The sequence below is a fragment of the Narcine bancroftii genome, chromosome 1, assembly GCF_036971445.1.
Source record: "Narcine bancroftii isolate sNarBan1 chromosome 1, sNarBan1.hap1, whole genome shotgun sequence".
NCBI classification, from domain to species: Eukaryota; Metazoa; Chordata; class Chondrichthyes; order Torpediniformes; family Narcinidae; genus Narcine; species Narcine bancroftii.
The window spans coordinates 39,279,681-39,299,506 of record NC_091469.1 but is presented as its reverse complement, the minus strand read 5'-3'; the positions used below and the strand labels follow the sequence as shown (position 1 = coordinate 39,299,506).

Here is a 19,826-nt window from a genome sequence, read left to right as displayed (position 1 = left end):
CTGCTTCTGTGGGGGGGCTGTGTGGCGGCATGCCATTAGGCAGGCAAACCAGCCCCACTTGTCACGCACGTGGCGGGGCAGCCAGCCAAAATGGCGCCATCGGGGGTTTCCTTTCGACCTCAGCATCGGGCTCAGAAGCCCGCGCTTGGGGACCCACATGATGCCCCGGTGACATCGTTGTCCCCCTGCGCGGTTCTCAGCCAGGTCCGGGCTGGGAGTATAACAGCCTGCAATAAATCAGTTTTTGCTCACTGAACTCAACCCATCTGGTTGTGCGATCCTTTAGTTAGCAGTGTAGCCGCCGCAACAGTACGTTATTATAAGAGGATTTGGTGTTCAAGATAAAGGCATCTTACAGTAATTACATTAGGCCTTTTGTGAGATTGCATTTGGAATATTATATGGATGTCTGATCTCCATTCAAGGGATAATTTTAGGAATGTGCATATGATGAGTGAAAGATCATATTGAATTTGGGAGCACGTGGGAGGGGTGTAATAGCCTACTATAAGTTCTCATGATCTTGCATTATTTAGTATTTTAAAACCTGTTTTGGATGTCACAGATAATATAATACATCTGAAAATGCTTGCTGTTTGAAACAAATTGTACGTTGCTTAATTTTGCCAAATCGTAAGAACGAGGCGGCACTGTTGGCATAGAGGCTAATATAAAGCCTTTGCAGCGCCAGCGGTACAGTCTAGCATTCAAATCCCATGCTGTCTGAGAGAAGTTTGTACATTCTCCTTGTGTTTGCGTGGATTTTCCCCAGTGGCCCTGGTTTCCTCTCACCGTTCGAAACTACCGAAGGTGTAAGTTGGGCAGCATGGACTTGTGGGCTGAAATGGCCTGTTACTGTGCTGTTTGTCTAAATTGAAAAAAATAACTAGTTGATAGTTACATTATGTAGATATCTTATTTTCTTTAAACACTGAAGTTATTAGCTACCATTTTTTTTTCTGCCACAATTTGTGTATGTTGAAAGAATTGTGAACTCTGGAAGCCTTCTTGTTTCCATGCACTTTTCTATGGAGGACATACAGCCCATCGAGTCTATGCCAATCTCATTAGTTCATTTCTGCCATTTATTTTTTGTGTCCAATTCTCTTTCATATGTCCTTCTTCTCTCCCCTATTCGCCTTCCAAGTGATTTACAGTTGCCAATTAACCTGCAAGTAGCATATCTGGAATGTGGGAGGGAGATTAAGCAAACTCCATGAGGTCATGATTAAGCTTGGATTGTTGGATCAACTGTTGCACTAACAGTTGCACCATATGCCATTCTCAGTGAATTCACAGATCAGAAAATCCTGCTAAATTAACAGCATTGAGTTCTGTTTGTTTTTTGCAAAGTCAATTCCTTTCCCACCATTACATCCAATTCCACATCTGCAGTCTCTTGTGTCTCCAGTTATTTATATTGATGTTTTTAATATTTCTTTTCAGTCTTTGTAATATCTCTTATTCCTCACTTTGCTCTCATTAGAGCCCCCACCTGACCAGACCTGAAGATTTTGTTTTTCACATATGCATCATTTGTGCTTTCCAATTTATTGGTCAGATTGAGAAACATTTCAGTCAGACAGTACACTATCAGGTCATAAGTTGCTTAATTTTACAGATGATATGTAAAGCAAACACCTTAGGAAATCCCACTCATTTCTCCTAATGGCGCTCTGCTTCTTGAAAATCAGGAACAAAATATTAATAAAATTTGTATTTCATAAAACCTTTCACACAGAGAAGTTTACTAGATTATTTTCCAAAGCTGTAATGCAAGCCCAGTGAGTAAGATTGTGTATGGTCGAATTAGAAGAAGGAGCATAATTTGAAATGCAAGCTAAAGCAGAGCAGTGTCATTGACCATGGCAGCAATAGGTTGTGCATCCAGCCTCATGAAAGGCAGAAAGGAGGTGAAGCAATAACAATTATATTGAATCTCATTCAGGACATTGGATATTTTGATGAGGTGACAGGGTCAAACCTGACTTAGAGGTTAAAAAATAAAATTTTGGGAGTGATGCTCACAAACCTCAAAAATGTCTTTAGATGGAAAAATAAATTAGACATGGGATGATCTGTGAAGATAGTGAGGTTTTTAAGGGAAAGGTGAATACTTTCCAAAAGAGGAGATAATTATTTACAGCATCTTTGTTGATTTCATAAGCTAACTTGTTTTTGGATAATATTTTTTTCTGGACAATTTCAAATATTAGTAATCAATTTGACCCAGTGATACAATGTTCTAAGATGACAGTCAGGTTGATAGTCACTGCTAGTGGTGTCCTTGTCAATGAAGGAGTTTTGAAACACGAAAGTCTGCAGGCGCTGTGGTTGTAGTAAAACACAGAAAAACTGTAGGAACTCCGCAGGTCTTACAGTGTCCACAGGAGGTAAAGATATCCAGTAACCAATGTTTCAGACCTGAGCCCTTTGATGACCAACTGCACTGGTTGTATGTGGGTGTCTGAACATCAAGGCAGCTTGTGATCAGACAGTAAAGAGAAATGAAGACATTAGGACCATGAGCAAAGCTTTTTACTGGGTTGGATTCATTACTCACATAAAGGAAAATGGCAGTGGTGATTGTAATGGATTTATATTAACCTTTAATGTTAAACTATATTTCTTTTATAAAAATGTCTGTAAATTATAGAGTTAAAATATTGTGTCTGTATTTTTAGTAAGTTAGCTGTGGGTTGGTACACAGATCACAGCACACTTATAAAGAACCATTCTTTTCTGAGAAGAATGTTCATTTTCACTTGCTTCATTGATGACTCCTTCCATTGTGAATTCAGAGATGGGGATGATTGTAAAGTTGCTCAAATAATGAAATAGGCTGTGTCTGCTTGCAGCAATACCTTGACAACATTCAGGTTTGAGCTGATAAGAGGAAAATTATACTTACTCAGGCAATTATCAGTCATACATTACCTGCAAAAAAGATGTTAACCTTCCATCCTTGATGTTTGATGGAAAGATCCTGAGCAGTAAAATATACGGAAGAGGGTGGATGTGGGTGAAGAAGATGAGAGAGCGGATTAGAGTCACTTTTGACCACAAAGTATGAAGTGCTATGAACCTGTTGCTTCCTCATTGGGTTAATGTTATTTACAGGATACAAATTAGGAGTGCAGAAGATATTCTTTATCATTTATCTGGATGTATGCAGCTTAAACAAATCTGATGAAATTCAATAGCATCCAGAGAAAAAGTTAGCCATTTCATTGTCATCTTATCCATCACCCTCATCATTATTTTCCTCTGTTAGAAACACACCATTGCTAAAAGATGCACTGCAGCCTTTTCCTTCAAATCTGCCAAATTCACAATCATCTCCCACTCATTGCAAGGAGAGGAGGCACATGGGAACATCATCACCTTTCAAGCTGCCTTTTGGCTCATGCATAATCCTAACTTTAATCATTGTATCTTCATCATCATTGAATCTGAATCTTGTAACACTCAATTCAATTATACTATGGGGGAACCTTTACCTAAAGGCTTTAGTGATTTCAGAACCCTGCTCAGAGGGCTATTAGGCCAGTGACTCCAATGTTTTTGAAATAATTTTATTAAAAATGAACAATGGGCCTTTTTACAGTTTAATTATATTAATTTCATGGTTTAGAAACCTTTTTTACTTTTTTTCTGAGGTTCTATATTCATAATTTTAAATCCTTTTATCGCTGATGTTTTCTTCCTGACTTTGAGCTGTCTCTTCAGTTAAGGTAGTCCTGTCTTTGAAACATATATTCAAGTGAATAGTTTGAAAGTATTAATGTAATTAAACTTTTTCATGTTTCATTGTGCATATTTAATGGGCAGGAAGTTTTGGAGCAAAATTTCAAAGTTTTCTAAGTCTTTGAAGTATTACTCATTAGTTCTTTTGATGTTCCAAGTATGGAATTTTGATTGTAAAAATCAAAGTGATATTATGTGAGTTGCGGGATCAGGTTGAGCCTGATGATAAATCATACTCTCACCATACCTGTTGGCTCAGCTTTACTGAAGCCTACATGGATAGTCCTGACATTCAGAAAAAACATAAGAAATAGGAGCAGGAGCAGGCCATCTGGCTTATCAAACCTGCTCTGATCGTGGGCAATCTGGCCATGGACCCAGCTTCATCTATTGTATCTGCATTTTCCCAAGAACCATTAATTCTCCTATGTTGCAAAATTTATCTAACTGTCTTAAATGCATTTAATGAGGCAGCCTTAACAACTTCCTTGGGCAGACATTTCTACAGATTTACAATTCTCAGGGAAAAGTAGTTCCTCTTCATCTCTATCATATATCTCCCACAAATCTTGAGGCTATGTCCCTAGTTCTAATTAATATCAGTATGGCACCACAATATTCTCCAGCCTATGCTCATTAACATGTTGCACTGGTTTCTTTCTTTCAGTTGACTTAACAATTGGAATTTTTATTTTCTGATTATAAAAATATTAACACAGTTATATGGCCACAATTCACCACTATATGTTGCAAAGAGGATGCAGGATTTGCTGTGATTGGTTTACAATTTGAAGGATACCACTTCTAACATGTATGACCAGAAGTTGCAGCCAGTGGTGCTCATTGCTGATCTTGAATTTAATTGTGTATTGTTAGGTGTATTGGGATACTTTGTTTTGCATGTTATTCTGGCAAGTCAATTCAAACTAAGTACAACAGATAGTGCAAAATAAAACAGAAGTATAGAGTTTAGTGTTACAGAGAAAATGTTTGGTTAAAACGAGTGCAAGGATATCGGCATTTTACGGATGAGAGATATCCATTTAAGAGTCTGATAACAGCAGGAAAGACACTGTTCTTGAATCTGGTAGTAACCTCAATTATATTCAGCTGATAGGAGGGAACAGAAGAGTGTGTGACTGGGGCTGGATGGGTCTTTCAAACTGTTGGCTATTTTCCCAAAGCAGTGGGGAGTATAGGTGGAGTCGATGGAGGGAAGGGTAATTTGTGGAATGGCATTAGCTGCCTTGGAGCAACTCCCAAAGATCTGGACATTTTCCAATGCATGCTGCTTTCAGTCATCAGTAGTGCAGAATCCCAGTTGTACTGCAGCACTGATGTCATCTAGTTGTCTGGGCAGTGTATTGGAAAATTTTCAAGACAAAACAGAGAACCAAACCCATAATTTTAAATTAATTTTAAAATCATTAAATGGAGCATGAAATACAGATCGGAGCATACTTCTGAGGGAGTTAGAAGATGGAAAATCATGAAAAGAACTTGCTAAAAAGTGAAAATTATTCTCAACTTGTATTAAGATAGAAATGTGGCATAATAACCCCTTAAAAATTCACAGACCAAATGAAACGTTTATATATGTTTAGTACCTTAAATTCATGTCGGTTCCAGTGAAATCTCAAGACAAGTGGACAAAGCTGAATCACTGGAACATGGGAAGTACGATGTGTGGAGATCCTCAAGTTATCATGGTGTAATGACAGTGAGCCCTGATAGTATCACCAATGTAGTCATGCTTTCCTTTACCCCTGTATGTGTTAACTCATTATTTCAATCCATTTACTTATGAGCATTTTGTTCTTTTACATATTTTCTTTTTGAGAATAGAACTACATTTTATTGGTGTGCTTTTTCTCTTGACCACTGCCATTATTGCATCTACTTTTACCAACTGAGAGATATAATGGGAAAATAACACCAATTACTTAAATGTTTGGTTTCAAAGGGGATTAATAACATTTTATTATTCATTTCAATTACAGAGCTGCTTTTCAGACTTGAAGAAGCTGGAATGAAATATAGCTCACCCAAAACTATGACAAAAGAAGGGCTGGAACATTCATTAAAGAAGGTGCAGGAAACAATTATAAAATTCCTTAGAGTTGATTATTGCACATATGTTGAAAGCATACCCATGTTAGCTTATTTAGCATTGTAAACTGTGTTTTCCTCAATAGTGCTGCAGGTGGTGAATATATTAGAGCCCATGCTTAACTGACAAGTCTTAACATTCATAGATTTCTGCTCTGTGAATCTGAAAATTGGATGTTCCACAGAGATCTTCTACCTTTTACCAAGTGAATAATAATGTTGGTTCGTTGCTTCTGAGGCTTATTGTTTTCTTGAAGTTTCATAGTGTATGCAAAAATATCACACTAATTTCAACCACTGGCGTCAGATTTACAGTTTTGACATGAATTCTGTTACTTTAAATGTAGCTTTTGAAATCTACTGATGTTTTGTTCATTCCATCATTAATTGAAGCATTGTGAATAACTCATAGTCGATATGTCCAGCTTCTGACACAGCTGTTTTAAGTACAGACACCCTTCAAACTTTCTCCAATTGATGATGGAAGGCAAATGATTGAAAGCTTAGAAATTGAACTTTGAAGAAGGGATGCACTCAAAATAAAAACAAGGCTTTAACAAACTAGACTCCTTAACGCAGATAAATGCATACAGTATTCCAAAAACTATGACCATTTCACCCCATTAGTTCATGATAGGATTTTTAATTATTTTTGAAATCTATCAGAATAAGTCCTTAATGCCAGCACAAAAGCACAGTTTATTGCCATGAGGATGGTCAAATTTCAATCGTGTGGGTTGTTTTCTGGAAAGGATTGTCAACTGAATTGTCGTTTGGGAAGAGGTAACTCTTGGTATCACAATTGGCATTGACTGATAATTTAGTGAACCACACTGCAAACTAAATTTCCATCAGTATTCTGCAGGCACTGGAGATGATGTAGAGGTAATTGACAATAATGCAAGGGCTTGGCTGCCGTTGATAATTGCAAAACAAGATGAGGCTGAATGGAGATTTAATTCGGGTATAAAGTATTGAGGTGCCTGGATTGGGTAAACAGGTGCTTTGTCATTTGGCAGAGAATTCACTGACTAGGGGACATAGATTTAAGGTAAACTAGAAAGACTGGAGAAGGAAGTTGAGGTAATATTGTTATCCCTAGAACTCACTGCCTGATGGGTTGGAGAAGCATAAACCTTCAATGCATTTAAACATAGTTTGAATGATCTCAGACTGTTCTGAGAGATGGTAATTGCAATAAACTTTATAATTTTTTTGGCCATCATTCAGGATGTGAGCCACAGGCTCTTTTTCTGTGATTCTGAAAGCAGAGGGGCTTTTAGATCTCTGCCTTTCCCTGAGTCTTCAAGCCAAGAAAGAACATCGTTAAATGAAGATTAAAGAAAAACTGCAGATGGGGGAAATCTAAAATAAAAACCATGAATGCGAAAAATTTTCAGCAGGTCAGGTCGGATCTAAAGTTCTGACAAGAGGTCCTCCACCTAAAATGTTTGCTCTTGTTTCCCTACAGGTGCAACCTGACAATGAAAATTTCTGCTTCAATTTAAGGATATAGTCAAATTTTGGGATAGGTTCTAGAGTTAGTGAATTTATTGCTCTAATGAGTGGGATTCAGTTTCAGTGGAAATCTATGTCACCAAGAATATGGTGACATTGTGATTAAATTACTGTCTCGAATTGGTTTGCAATTACCTCTTTGAATCTCACCAGGGCAGCTGGAGATTTTAAATTCCTGAAATTTAAATTCATGGAAATGTGAATAAAGGCAAAGTTTGGTAATGGTATCCATGAAATTACCAAGCTGTTGGAAAAATCCAATTCACTAATGTCTGCCATCCTTGTATGATTGCAGAGTCATCAGTGTGGTTAATTTTGAAAAGGCAGAGTATGTAATCAGGGATGGCTTTCAAAACAATGTGCATCATTTTTGAACAAATACATTAATGCCAAAAATGGTGCAAACTGAATTCCCAGTATCAGTTGATTGAAGAACTGGCTTTATCTGGAATAAGAATACTCTGGAGCTAGAAACTATTCTTTGTGTATTTAATGGTGTTTAATGGCTTATTTGACAATTGCAAGGGCTTGTATAATTTTTGAAAATTTCTCTATCTTTCTCTTTTGCGCTCTCTCTCTCTCTCTCTCTCTCTCTCTCTCTCTCTCTCTCTCTCTCTCTCACTCTCGCTAACCTTTGCTTTGAACAGGTGAAGGATTAGGCTAGATTAGGCTGAATCAGAGTCCCTGTCTGCAGTTTCCACATGCAAGTGCTAACCTAAGCTTCATTCTACAGCCTGTAAGTCTCAGTTGTGACATATCTGACACAGCAGAATGTTAGGTCTTACTCACAGAATGCCTCAGCAAGGTTTGACAAAAGTCAGTTTACAAGGAGCTTTGTCCACTATCAAAACTATCAAGTATTTAAAAATATCTTAAATGTCTCAATTAGAGAAATTTTTAAAATATCAAAGTGATTGAAGCAATTGAATTATTTTGACTTTTTAAAAAAACATAATAAAATACAAGCATTAAGAACTACTTTTGAAGTATGAGGGATAATTTAAAGTTGAATGACCTTCCCCTTTTCCTCCTTTACCGAAGGCCGAGAATGCTCATTCAAATGTTGTTATGTATTATGCCAGGTCATACTGGTGTGGATCAGAGTGGCAATTTCCCAGCATAATGTCGAGGAATCCCAGCAAGTCTGTCCACCACCATTGGACTCAAATGTGGAGTCTAGTGATGGAATATAACGGCAGATGTGATGCCATCTGTCACTTCGTAAGTTTTGGATTTCCTATTTGCCAGCCCATTTGTGAAAATCTGAATCTTTATGTTTAAACAGTGGAATCTGACTCCAGCCAGAAAAATGTGCTCCTTTGTTTTGTTTTACTTAATTGTGTCAAACTAATAAAATCTAATAGGATTTTGAGAAAGCATTTTCTTCATTTCGGATATCAAATTTATTTCAGATTTCAGAATCTGAAATTGTTAAGGATTGCTCAATAATTTGCGCATATCTTTACATAACATGAAGGCAAATTACATTCTTAGAGGCTCTCATACCTCAGTGGTTAAAGCAAGAGTCTTGTAAACCAGGGTTCGTGAGTTTGTTCCTCACTGGGGCCTCATTTCTGTGCGGGGTGCTGGATAAAGTGACAACTCTCTGCCTTCCTTATGGTAGACAAAGTTAAAGAATTTCATGTCTGTTACATTCTAAATGTAGTATTCAGAAATTTCCAGTTGCTTGATTTCCAATTCTTAAGTGCTGTGATCACCTGATTCAAAATTAGGGGTGTGTTCTAAGATATTTGAGCATTACTGTCATCCCATGATTCCATCCTCAGTGCAATCATACATATCTTTGAATTGTTTACACATCTCTCCTGAATGTCAAGATTCCATTCTTGACCTGCTCTCACTTTTCAACCAACTTACCCATCCCAATAAATTCTAACTGCATCTCTCTGTCAGAAGATTAAATGGTATAAGTGATCATGAGGTGAAATTTCTTCCAGTTTAAAATGCACTAAAATAATAGCAAGTTATGCAAGGTTGATCTCTCTATTGATAGTAAACACACAGTCAGGAAGTGGGATCAGGTTCTGCAGAGAGTTAGGCAGAAAGTTACGAAGAAGGACCTCCGGGTTTTTGTAGTTTTACAATTATATCCCATGCCATATTCTAGTGAGGCAAGAAATAGGAAGATAGTGCAGTTTAATGTGTGGCGAAGGAGCTGGTGCAGAAAGATGAGTTTCAGATAGCTGGATCATTGGGCTCTCTCCTAGGGCAAGTGGGATGTACAAGAAGGACATGTCCACGTAAACTGGAGGGAGTACTAATATTCTTGCAAGTTTCCTAGTACTGCGTGGGAGGATTCAAGTTGATGTGTCAAAGAGGGTGTTGGAACCAGAGCTATGGAGATATTGAGAAGAAGGTAAAGGCTGGGGTCAAATATGTTTAATAAGATCAGGCAGGAACAGGTTAATGAACATGGCAGAACCTTTTTTTTACTGAAAGGAGTATAAGGGGAAAGGCAGATGAGCTTGGTCCCTGGAGTACATGGCACTCCAAATGCTTTACTATTAAAGAAACTTGATTGAGAGATGGGCAGGACTGGCATCTTCTTAAGGTTCCAGCATTAAGATATTTCAAATATGACAGAGAGGTATGTAAAATAGATTGGGGAATAGCCTTTTTGATCAAGGAGAATATCACAACTGCATTTATAGAGGACATCTTCAAGGGCTTATTCAACAAGACCATTTGGGTAGAGCTCAAGAATAAAAAAAGTCGCCATGATGGGATTACACACTCGGCCCAATCGCCAGTGGGAAGTAGCCCACATTTATGGAGGAAGATCATGGAAAGGTATAATTACAACAGGGTTATTGCAAAGGATGATTTCAACTTTCTTAATTTTATCTTTGTTCCAAGAGCTGAGCTGGGACAAAATTTGTTAGGCGCATCCAGGAGGGTTTCTTGAAAAAAAATGTAGCTAGTCCAACTAGGGTTGGTCAGTATCAGACCTTGAACTGGCAATTGAGCATGGCCAGGTGATTGAAATTTCAGGAAGAAAATATTTTGGTTAAGGATAAGATTGGTTCTCAGATGAATGTCTCAGTAAAGAGATAGAGGGGTATTAGTGCTAGCACCACCAGGCTGAGGAACAACTTCTTCCCACAAGCAGTGAGATGCTGAACGACCAAAGGAAATGCTCACACTAACCATCCAAGAGTCTCATATATACAAAACAATATTTATTTACTTTAAGGATGAAATACTTGTCCTGCATATGTATTGTTTGCCTGTATGAGTGTTATGTCTGGTTGTATGCCTGCACCGAGGATCAGTGAACGCTTTTTTGTCGGGTTGTACTTGTACAATCAGATGACAGTAAACCTGACTGGACTTGAATGTGCTGAAATGGAAGAAAGATCATTTTAACACTATAGGCAGGAACTGAATAAAGTAGATTGGGAGTGGCTATATCCATGTCTCACATGAGGTAATGTTTTACATTACCATATTTGATGGCACATAAGACCCACTTTTTTTTTCCAAAATATTGCTCAAAAGATATATCCCGGGTCTTGTATGTGAAGTTGAAATTAGGGTGATAATGGTGAGTAACGCCACCAGTGATCATTGTCGCTTCATGCCTCACTAGCATGACTGCCATCTATTGTTGGGGGCTGGTGGCGGGCTGTTGGGAGGGAACAGGATCAGTGTGGGGGCTGGTGGAGGGCTGTCGGGACACTCTCTGGCTGCCCGCTTTTGGCCCCCACACTGATCCCCACTCCCCCCTCTGGCAGTCTGCCACCAACTCCTACACTAATCCCACCACCCCACTCCCTCCTGACCGCCTGCCACCAACCCCCACACCAATTCCACCTCCCACTGCCCCCTGACAGCCCACCACCAGCCCCCACACTGATCGCACTGTCTAGCAAGCTCCCCTTCGAGACAGAGCGGGGCAGCGGGTCTAGCGTGGGGATCAACAGTTATCACTAAGCTGCTTTTGTTTTCCTTTGTAAATTGTAGCAGTATTGTATTACTATTAAAATGATTATTCCTGTTGTCCCCATTGCATGTTTTAACCAAGTCATTTTCTGCTATACTGTAGCTGCATATTTCAATAACATTAAATGTTTACCAGTAAATACACTAAAAAGAAATCTTCATTCCCTGCTGAAATGCAGGAGGGATGTCTTATATGCCCATGGATCTTGCAGGCTATCAAATACGGTAATTACAGTTTAGAACCAGCATGTTACCGTGAGAATGAAAGATAAGCACTTTTGTAGACTGCATGTGAATTAGTAAGATTAGTTAAAAAGAAAAAGGAATCATAAGGTTTAGGAAGCTGGAATTAGACACTTTGTATAATATAAATACAGCAGCAATGAACTTAAGCAAGGAAATCAGGGGAGTTGAATGGAACGATGAAATATCCAAGGCTAGAAGGACTAAGAAGAATTCAGAGACATTTTAGATGAAAATTGGGAGCAAAAGGGCAGCTAGTGAAGGATAACTCAACTCAAGGACAAAGGAGGAATTTATATGTAGAGTCAGTGGATGTGGGTGAGATCCTAAATAAGTGCTTCACATTGGTATTCACCAAGGAGAAGGATATGCACAATGGATATGTTATATTCTAGGGTATGTTGATATTAAGGAAGCCATGGTGTTGGGTGTCTTGAAAAGTATTAAGGTGGATAAATGCCCAAGCCATGATGAAATGTACCCTAGAATACTGAGGTGTGACAGTATCTAGAGGTGGTTTGGGAGGAATTTTTAAAGCAGCTTGAAGACACACATTTTAAAACACAGAAATTCTGTAGGACTTTTGCAGAATGTTTTTTGCAGAGGAGAAACAAAGTAGTAACATTCAACAGCTTGTCTGGGAGAGCATGTGATCTTTGCAGGGAGGCCAGAACAGTTTTGCTCTCAGTGAGGGAGGGAGTGAAACAGAGAGGAGAGACACAGAAATCAGTTCCAGAAGGACAAAGCTGGCAAACATTTGGAAGGCTGTCTGGTCAGAAGAAGAAGACTAGCTGTCTGAGGTGCCTCAAAAGAAAGAGGATCATCTGGAGAACCCTGAAGGGGGCAAGTTTCGTCAGCAAGACTGATTGGAAAGGAATCAGGTGTGGATGTCCTGGATCAAAAGGAATCTCTCTCTGAAAACCAGCAAGTACCCCCCTGAGTGGTAACCATTTTCCTGTTAAGCACCAAAGACTGGTGAACTTTGTTAATGCTAACTTCTGCAACAAGTGAGATTGGACTGTGATCCAAAGAACTTTTCTAATCTTAAATATACAACACACCTGAGCTTAGTATTAGAGGGGGGATTTAGTAGGTTAGGGGTTAAGTAAGTAGGTTAATTCTTGTTCAATTATAATTAAAAACTGCACGAAAAACTGCATCCAACTGCACGAAAACCAACAAGGTCGGGTCAGATACAGCAATGAGCTCTCCGAACCCTTCTCCATTGACAACGGCGTGAAGCAAGGCTGCATCCTCGCACCAACCCTCTTTACTATCTTCTTCAGCATGATTCTGAAACAAGCCATGAAAGACCTCAACAATGAAGACGGTGTTTACATCCGGTATTGCACGGATGGCAGTCTCTTCAATCTGAGGCGCCTGCAAGCTCACACCAAGACACAAGAGCAACTTGTCCGTGAACTATTCTTTGCAGATGATGCCGCTTTGGTTGCCTATTCAGAGCCAGTTCTCCAGCGCATGACGTCCTGTTTTGTGGAAACTGCCAAAATGTTTGGCCTGGAAGTTAGCCTGAAGAAAACTGAGGTCCTCCATCTGCCAGCTCCCCACCATGACCACCAGCCCCCCCACATCTCCATCGGGCACACAGAACTCAAAACGGTCAACCAGTTTACCTACCTCGGCTGCACCATTTCATCTGATGCAAGGATCGACAAAGAGAGACAACAGACTCGCCAAGGCAAATAGCGCCTTTGGAAGACTACACAAAAGAGTCTGGAAAAACAACCACCTGAATAAACACACAAAGATCAGCGTGTACAGAGCCGTTGTCATACCCACGCTCCTGTTCGGCTCCGAATCATGGGTCCTCTACCGGCATCACCTACGGCTCCTAGAATGCTTCCATCAGCACTATCTCCGCTCCATCCTCAACATTCATTGGAATGACTTCATCACCAACATCGAAGTACTCGAGCTGGCAGAGTCCGCAAGCATCGAATCCATGCTGCTGAAGACCCAACTGCGCTGGGTGGGTCGCGTCTCCAGAATGGAGGACCATCGCCTTCCCAAGATCGTGTTCTATGGCGAGCTCTCCACTGGCCACTGAGACAGAGGTGCACCAAAGAAGAGGTACAAGGACTGCTTAATGAAATCTTTTGGTGCCTGCCACATTGACCACCGCCAGTGGGCTGATATCGCTCCAACCGTGCATCTTGGCGCCTCTCATTTCGGTGGGCAGCAACCTCCTTTGAAGAAGACCGCAGAGCCCACCTCACTAACAAAAGACAAAGGAGGAAAACCCAACACCCAACCCCAACCAACCAATTTTGTCTTGCAACCGCTGCAACCGTGTCTGCCTGTCCTGCATCGGACTTGTCAGTCACCAACGAGCCTGCAGCAGACGTGGACATACCCCTCCATAAATCTTTGTCCGCGAAGCCAAGCCAAAGAAAGAAGAAAGAAAGAATAATTAAAAACTACTTTTGTTTAAGTAACCCTGAGTTGTGGTGCACAACATATTGGTTTTTGGGGTCCTCTGGACTCCGTAACAGAGGAAAGCAAAGGAGGATATTGTTGAGATCTTTATATTCTCCTTAGCCACAGAAAAGGTAAAAACAAATAAGGTATAGCACAATCAATAAACACCAGCAGACCCAAAGCTAGTGGTCAAAGGCTTTAATATCCTGAAGCATCAGGCAGGTTTCTACATGCTGTTAACCTGGATTCATTATTGGGAATCTACATGGTAGAGTTACAGGGAGGAGGCAGGCCAGCCTGTACAGTCAAGTGAGGTCACACCTGCACTACCGTGTTCCACCACATACACCTTTCCTTTTAAGATTAAATCCATCGGGGTGAAGTGGGACAGTGTCCATTGATACCAGTCTTTAATAGTTCTCAGTCTTTAATAGTTCACAGATTCAGGCGGTCCAGTGGCTTTATCTGCCGCTGTGATCACCGCAGTACTGGTTGCATACTCGTCTCCTATGGGACGGTGACCCGTGTGGCAGGTTGAATATCCGGGGTCTGAACTATGTTGGACCGAATGGGTTCCAGGGGGTGTGGTGGTGTTGGTTTATTTTGTGGTTGTAGGGGTGGTGGGGGCAGAGGCCGGAGGGGTAATGGTGGTGGGTTCAAGTGGTTCTTTATCTGGACGATACATGGGACTGGGTGGCCATTGACAAGGGCTTCTGGGTGCACCTCCTCTGTCAGGGCCCATGCTCAAGCCAGGTCCCAGACAGAAACCATGTCTTCCCGCCCATCCGAGTACTATATTTGGGTGTACTGGGGGTTTGCATGCAGGAGGTTCACTTCCTTGACCAGCGGGTCTGCCTTTGGGTCCTAATGTGTCTGGGGAGAAGCATCTCCCCTGGGGTCGTCAACCAGACTGGCAGTGTGGTTCCTGATGCCGACCTCCTAGGGAAGGAGAACAACTTCTCATGTGGGGTGGCGTTCATAGCAGTACAGAGTAGGGACCTGGTGGCGTGTAGCGCCTCTGGAATGATTGCTTGCCACTGGCAGACGGGCATCCCTTTTGACGTGAGGGCCAAAAAGATTGCTCTCCAGATTGTGCCGTTCTCCCTTTCTACCTGCCCATTCCTGCGAGGGTTGTAGCTGGTGGTTCTGCTTGTGGGTATACCCTTGGTCAGGTAATAATAGCACATCTCCTCACTCATGAATGAGGACCCCTGGTGTTCAGATATTCGGTGTACTGTGAATGTAATTGGGTTATCTGAACAAGGTGAAGAGGTTGTGGAGGGTTTTAATGACAGTGGGCATGGTCATATCCGGGCAGTGAATGGTGAATTGGAAGCATGAATACTTGTCCATGATATTCGTGGATGGAAGGGGGCCCTTGAAGTCCATACTGAGACATTCGGAGGGGTGAGTGGGCTTGATCAGTTGAGCTTGCTCCAGCCGGTAGTAGTGCAGCTTGCACTCCGTGCAGACCGAGCAGATCCCTGACCTCCTTCTCAGAATAAGAGAGTTTGTGGGCCCACATGAAGTGGTAGAGCCTGGTGACTCTGGGGTGGCAGAAGCTATTGTGGAGGGCTAGGAGGCAATCTACCCTGGACAGGGCATCGGGTAGCTCATTGAGATTTCCAGGCCAGCACAAGATCTCATAATTGTGGATGGGCATTTCAATTCTCCATCTCATGATCTTGTCATTTTTAATCTTCCCCAGCTGCTTATTGTTAAACATAAATGCAACAGCTCTCTAGTCTGTCAGCAGGGTGAATGACATAGCCTCCACTGTAGCCTGGGCTTCCTTCTCGATGGTTGAGTGTCTGAGTTCAGGGTCCTGGAGGGTCTGAGAAAAGAATGCCACAGTTCTACCTGCTTTGTTCGGCGTGCCAGCCAGGGCAAAGTCGGAGGCATCGCTCTCCTCTTGGAAAAGGATGGATTCATCAATGGTGTGCATTGCCGCCTTGGCAATCTCATCCTTGATGTCCTCGAAGGCCTTACGTGCCTCCGACAATGGGGGAAACATGGTGGTTTTCACCAGTGGGTGGGCCTTGTCCACATAATTGGGGACCCATTGAGCAGAGTACGAGAAGAGCCCCAGGGACTTTTTCAAGGCCTTGAGATTTTGGGGCAGTGGGAGATCCAGAAGGGGGCGCATGTACTCAGGGTCAGGGGCAATGTCACCATGCTCCACCACGTACCCCAGTATTGCCATTTGCGAGGTGCAGAACACATACTTTTTTCTGATTGTATGTGAAGTTCAAGGCTTTAGCAGTGGCCAGAAGCATCCGTAGGTTCGCATTGTGTTCCTCCAGGTTATGGCTGCAGATGTGACATTATCCAAATACAGATACGTGGCTTTTAATTTATTGTCATCCAGCACGTGGTCCATCTCCCATCAGAATATCGTGAGGCCAAATGGGACCCGCAGAAAATAGTAGAAGCGGCTGTTGCCCTTGAACACCATGTATGGATGCTCCTCCGGGCGGATCAGTATCTGGTGATACGCTGACTTGAGATTGCTGGTGGAGAATACCCAGTACTGGGTTATCTCATCCACCATGTCGGCTATGCAGGGGAGGGGGTAGGCATCCAATAAGATGAACCAGTTAATAGTCTGGCTGTAATCTTAACCACTCTTAACCACCACTACTTGTGCTCTCCAGGGGCTGTTACTAGCATCTATAATGCTCTCTGCTTGCAGTCGCCTTCCTTAAGCTTTTATAAACTCTCTGTGCCTGGGGTTATATCGCCTACTTTTAGTGACAACTGGTTTGCAGTCCAGTGTAAGGTTCTGGAACAGGAGTAGCGGAGGGTCCCTGAGAGTGCCCTGGAGGGCTTTCCTGCGTCTGCGTTCTGACTGTGTGGGGAGGATGAGGCTTGTCAAACTGCATCAGCCCACTCTTAAGCTGACACTGGAAATCCAGCCCCAGTATGAGTGGTATCACGAGCAGTTTGAAGTTTTTATACTTTGTGCCCCTCACGGTTAGTGTTTCGGTGCAGCACCCGCAGATTTCTGTGGAGTGAGATTTGGACGCTAGGGTTACCTTGTACTTTGCAGAGAACACTGCAAGGGAATAGCATTAAACTATGCCCAGGTGTATAAAACTTTCAAAGCTCCTCGTGTTGAATAGGCAGCCCATGGTGTGACCGTTTACCTCTATGTCCATCATAGAGTGCAGCAATTGGTGTGGCCTATTCCAGCACTATGGAGGCCAGAGTTAGTTCATTGTTGGAGTTACTGCTGCTATAATGTCGAGACAGCTGCTGTCAAAATGACCACCCTGGAGATCCCGAAGATGGCTTCCCTCATTGATCACATGTGATGGAGTCCGGAAGAGACGTCAGATGTGACGTAATCTGTGTCGTCTTCCTCCTGTTCCCACCACTTAGACCTTGGCCGCTGGAAGTGACTCGGAAGGGGGTCGATCCAAGATGGCGATCCGGGTCGCGGTCCACATGCAGTACTGCTGGAGGAATGTTTAGAACGGCTTTCCTTAATGTAGTGCCCCTTCCTCCTGCAGTTCGAGCAGGTCGCGTTACAGGCCAGACAGTACTTCCTCGGGTGCTTGGTCTGGCCACAGTAGTTGCACCTGGTGCTCGCAAGAGCAGTCAGGGTGCCCAAGTCCAAGATAGCGGCACTCATGCTCCCTACCTGGTGGCCACATGGCTGGCAGTGTAAGCCTTGGTGTTCTTCTGGGCTGTCTTCAGTGATCGAATCATCTGCATGACTTCCTGCAGGGTCCGATTGCCTTTCTCTAGGAGCTGCTCGCAGATGTGGTTCAAATGGAAGCCAGCCAGTGGTTCATCACAGATTAGCTCCTCTTGATAGACTGCCACAGTCACATCCACACACCCAAAAGCACCCTCATGGGCCTCACATAGTTGTCGACGGACTCACCGGGGCCTGGTGTCGGGTGACCAGCTAGTAACGTGCATACAGAGAATTCATGAGAGCACCATATTGCTGCCGCAGTAGGGCCATCATGTCCTTGTACTTTTCGCAGTCCCATATTATTTGGTAAGCTTGGTGGTTCACCAATGAAAATACCAGATTGTGCTTGTCTACATCTGCGGAGATCTTGTGGCATCTCATGAAGGCCTTTAAGCAGTGCAGCCACATATCAAACTTGACAGAGGCCTCTGGATCCCTGGAATCAGTCTTCAGCTTCCCCACTCAGATTGCCTTGTCCATGGCAAATAAGCAGGATATTAAATTGTAGCGCGATCAATAACTACCAGCTGACATGAAGCTAGTGGACAAAGGCTTTAATATCCTGAAACATCAGGCACATCGCTACATGCTGTTGCCCTGGATCCAAGGCTGGTATAGAGGGAGGAAACTAGGGAATCTACGGGGAGGATTACATGGTCAGAGGTGGGCCAGCCTATACAGTTGAGTGAGGTCACAATTGCACTACCATGTTCCATAGAACATTCTAGCACAGAAAAATAGGCCAACCAATAAAACTAGCTAGTCCCTTTGACCTGCTCTCATTTCATTACCCTCCAGACCTCTCCTAACCATGTATTTATCTAATTTATTTTTAAAACTCTAGATTGAATTTGCATTCACTACATCAAATAGCAGCTCTTTCCACATTTCCACCACTCTCTGATTGAAAAACTATCCCTTAATGTTCTCCTTATGCCTCTCCCCTTTCAGCTTAAAGCTATGACCTCTTAAAGCTATCTGCCCCAATCTAAGTGCAAACATCCTACTCACATCTACTCTGTCTATACCCCTCATAATCTTATAAACCTCTTTCAAGTCTCCCCTCATTCTTTGTTCCAAGGAGTATAGTCCTAACTGCACACAATAATCTAAGTGTGGTCTCACCAATGACTTGAATAACTTCAACATAATATTCCAACTTCTATACTCAATACTTTGATTTATAAAGGCTAAGATGGCAAAGCTTTCTTTACAACCCTATCCCCATGCGACCCACCTTCAGGGAACAATGTATATGTATTCCCAGATCTCTTTGCTCCTCCACACTCCTCAAAGTCCTACCCTGATTTGCTCTTCCAAAGTGCAACACCTCACACTTGCCTGCTTTCAATTCCATCAGCCATTTACTGACCCAATTTCCCAGCTGGTCCAGATCTCTCTGCAAACTTTGATAATCTTTCTCACACTCCAAGATGCCTCCTATTTTTGTGATATCAGCAAACTTGCTGATCCGATTCACCACATTATCATCTTGGTCATTTACATAGATAAACAATAATGGTCCCAACACAGATCCCTGAGCCACACCACTCGACACAGATCTCCAGTCTGAGAAGCAACCATCCACCATCACTTTGTTTTCTCCTACCAAGCCAATTTCAAATCCAGTTTGCAACTTCTCTATATATACCTAGTGTCCTAATCTTCTGAACCACCCTTTCATGTGGAACCTTGTCAAAGGCCTTACTAAAGTCCATATAGACAACATACACAGCCTTTCCCTCATCAATCTTCTTGGTAACTTCCTCAAAACACTCTACAAGATTTGTTAAACACGACCCACCACACACAAATCTATGCTGACTATCCTTTATCAGCTTATGATAATTCAAATAAATATATATCCTATATCTCAGAAATCCTTAAAATAATTCACATGCTACTGATGTCAGGCACACTGGCCTATAATTGCATGTTTTGCTCTTAGAGCCAACTTCCAATCCTCTGGCACCTCCCCTGTGACTAAGGACATTTTGAATATATCCACCAGGGGCCCTCCAATTTCAGCACTAGTCTCCCTCAAGGTGTGGGGGAATATCATATCTGGTCCAGGGGATTTGTCTACCTTTATTCGTTGCAAGGC

The 19,826-nt window shown here is 42.1% G+C and overlaps 1 protein-coding gene across 17 annotated transcripts in view; it reads left to right on the top strand.

Annotated features, from left to right (window-relative positions):
• cntln (centlein, centrosomal protein) overlaps positions 1-19,826 on the top strand; it is a 608,473-nt gene that overhangs the window by 289,623 nt on the left and 299,024 nt on the right. For all 17 annotated transcript variants that reach the window (XM_069924314.1, XM_069924366.1, XM_069924398.1 and 14 more), the window contains one exon: positions 5,748-5,836. In XM_069924314.1, coding sequence (XP_069780415.1) covers positions 5,748-5,836 — 89 coding nt within the window. The remainder of the gene's footprint in view (positions 1-5,747; positions 5,837-19,826) is intronic.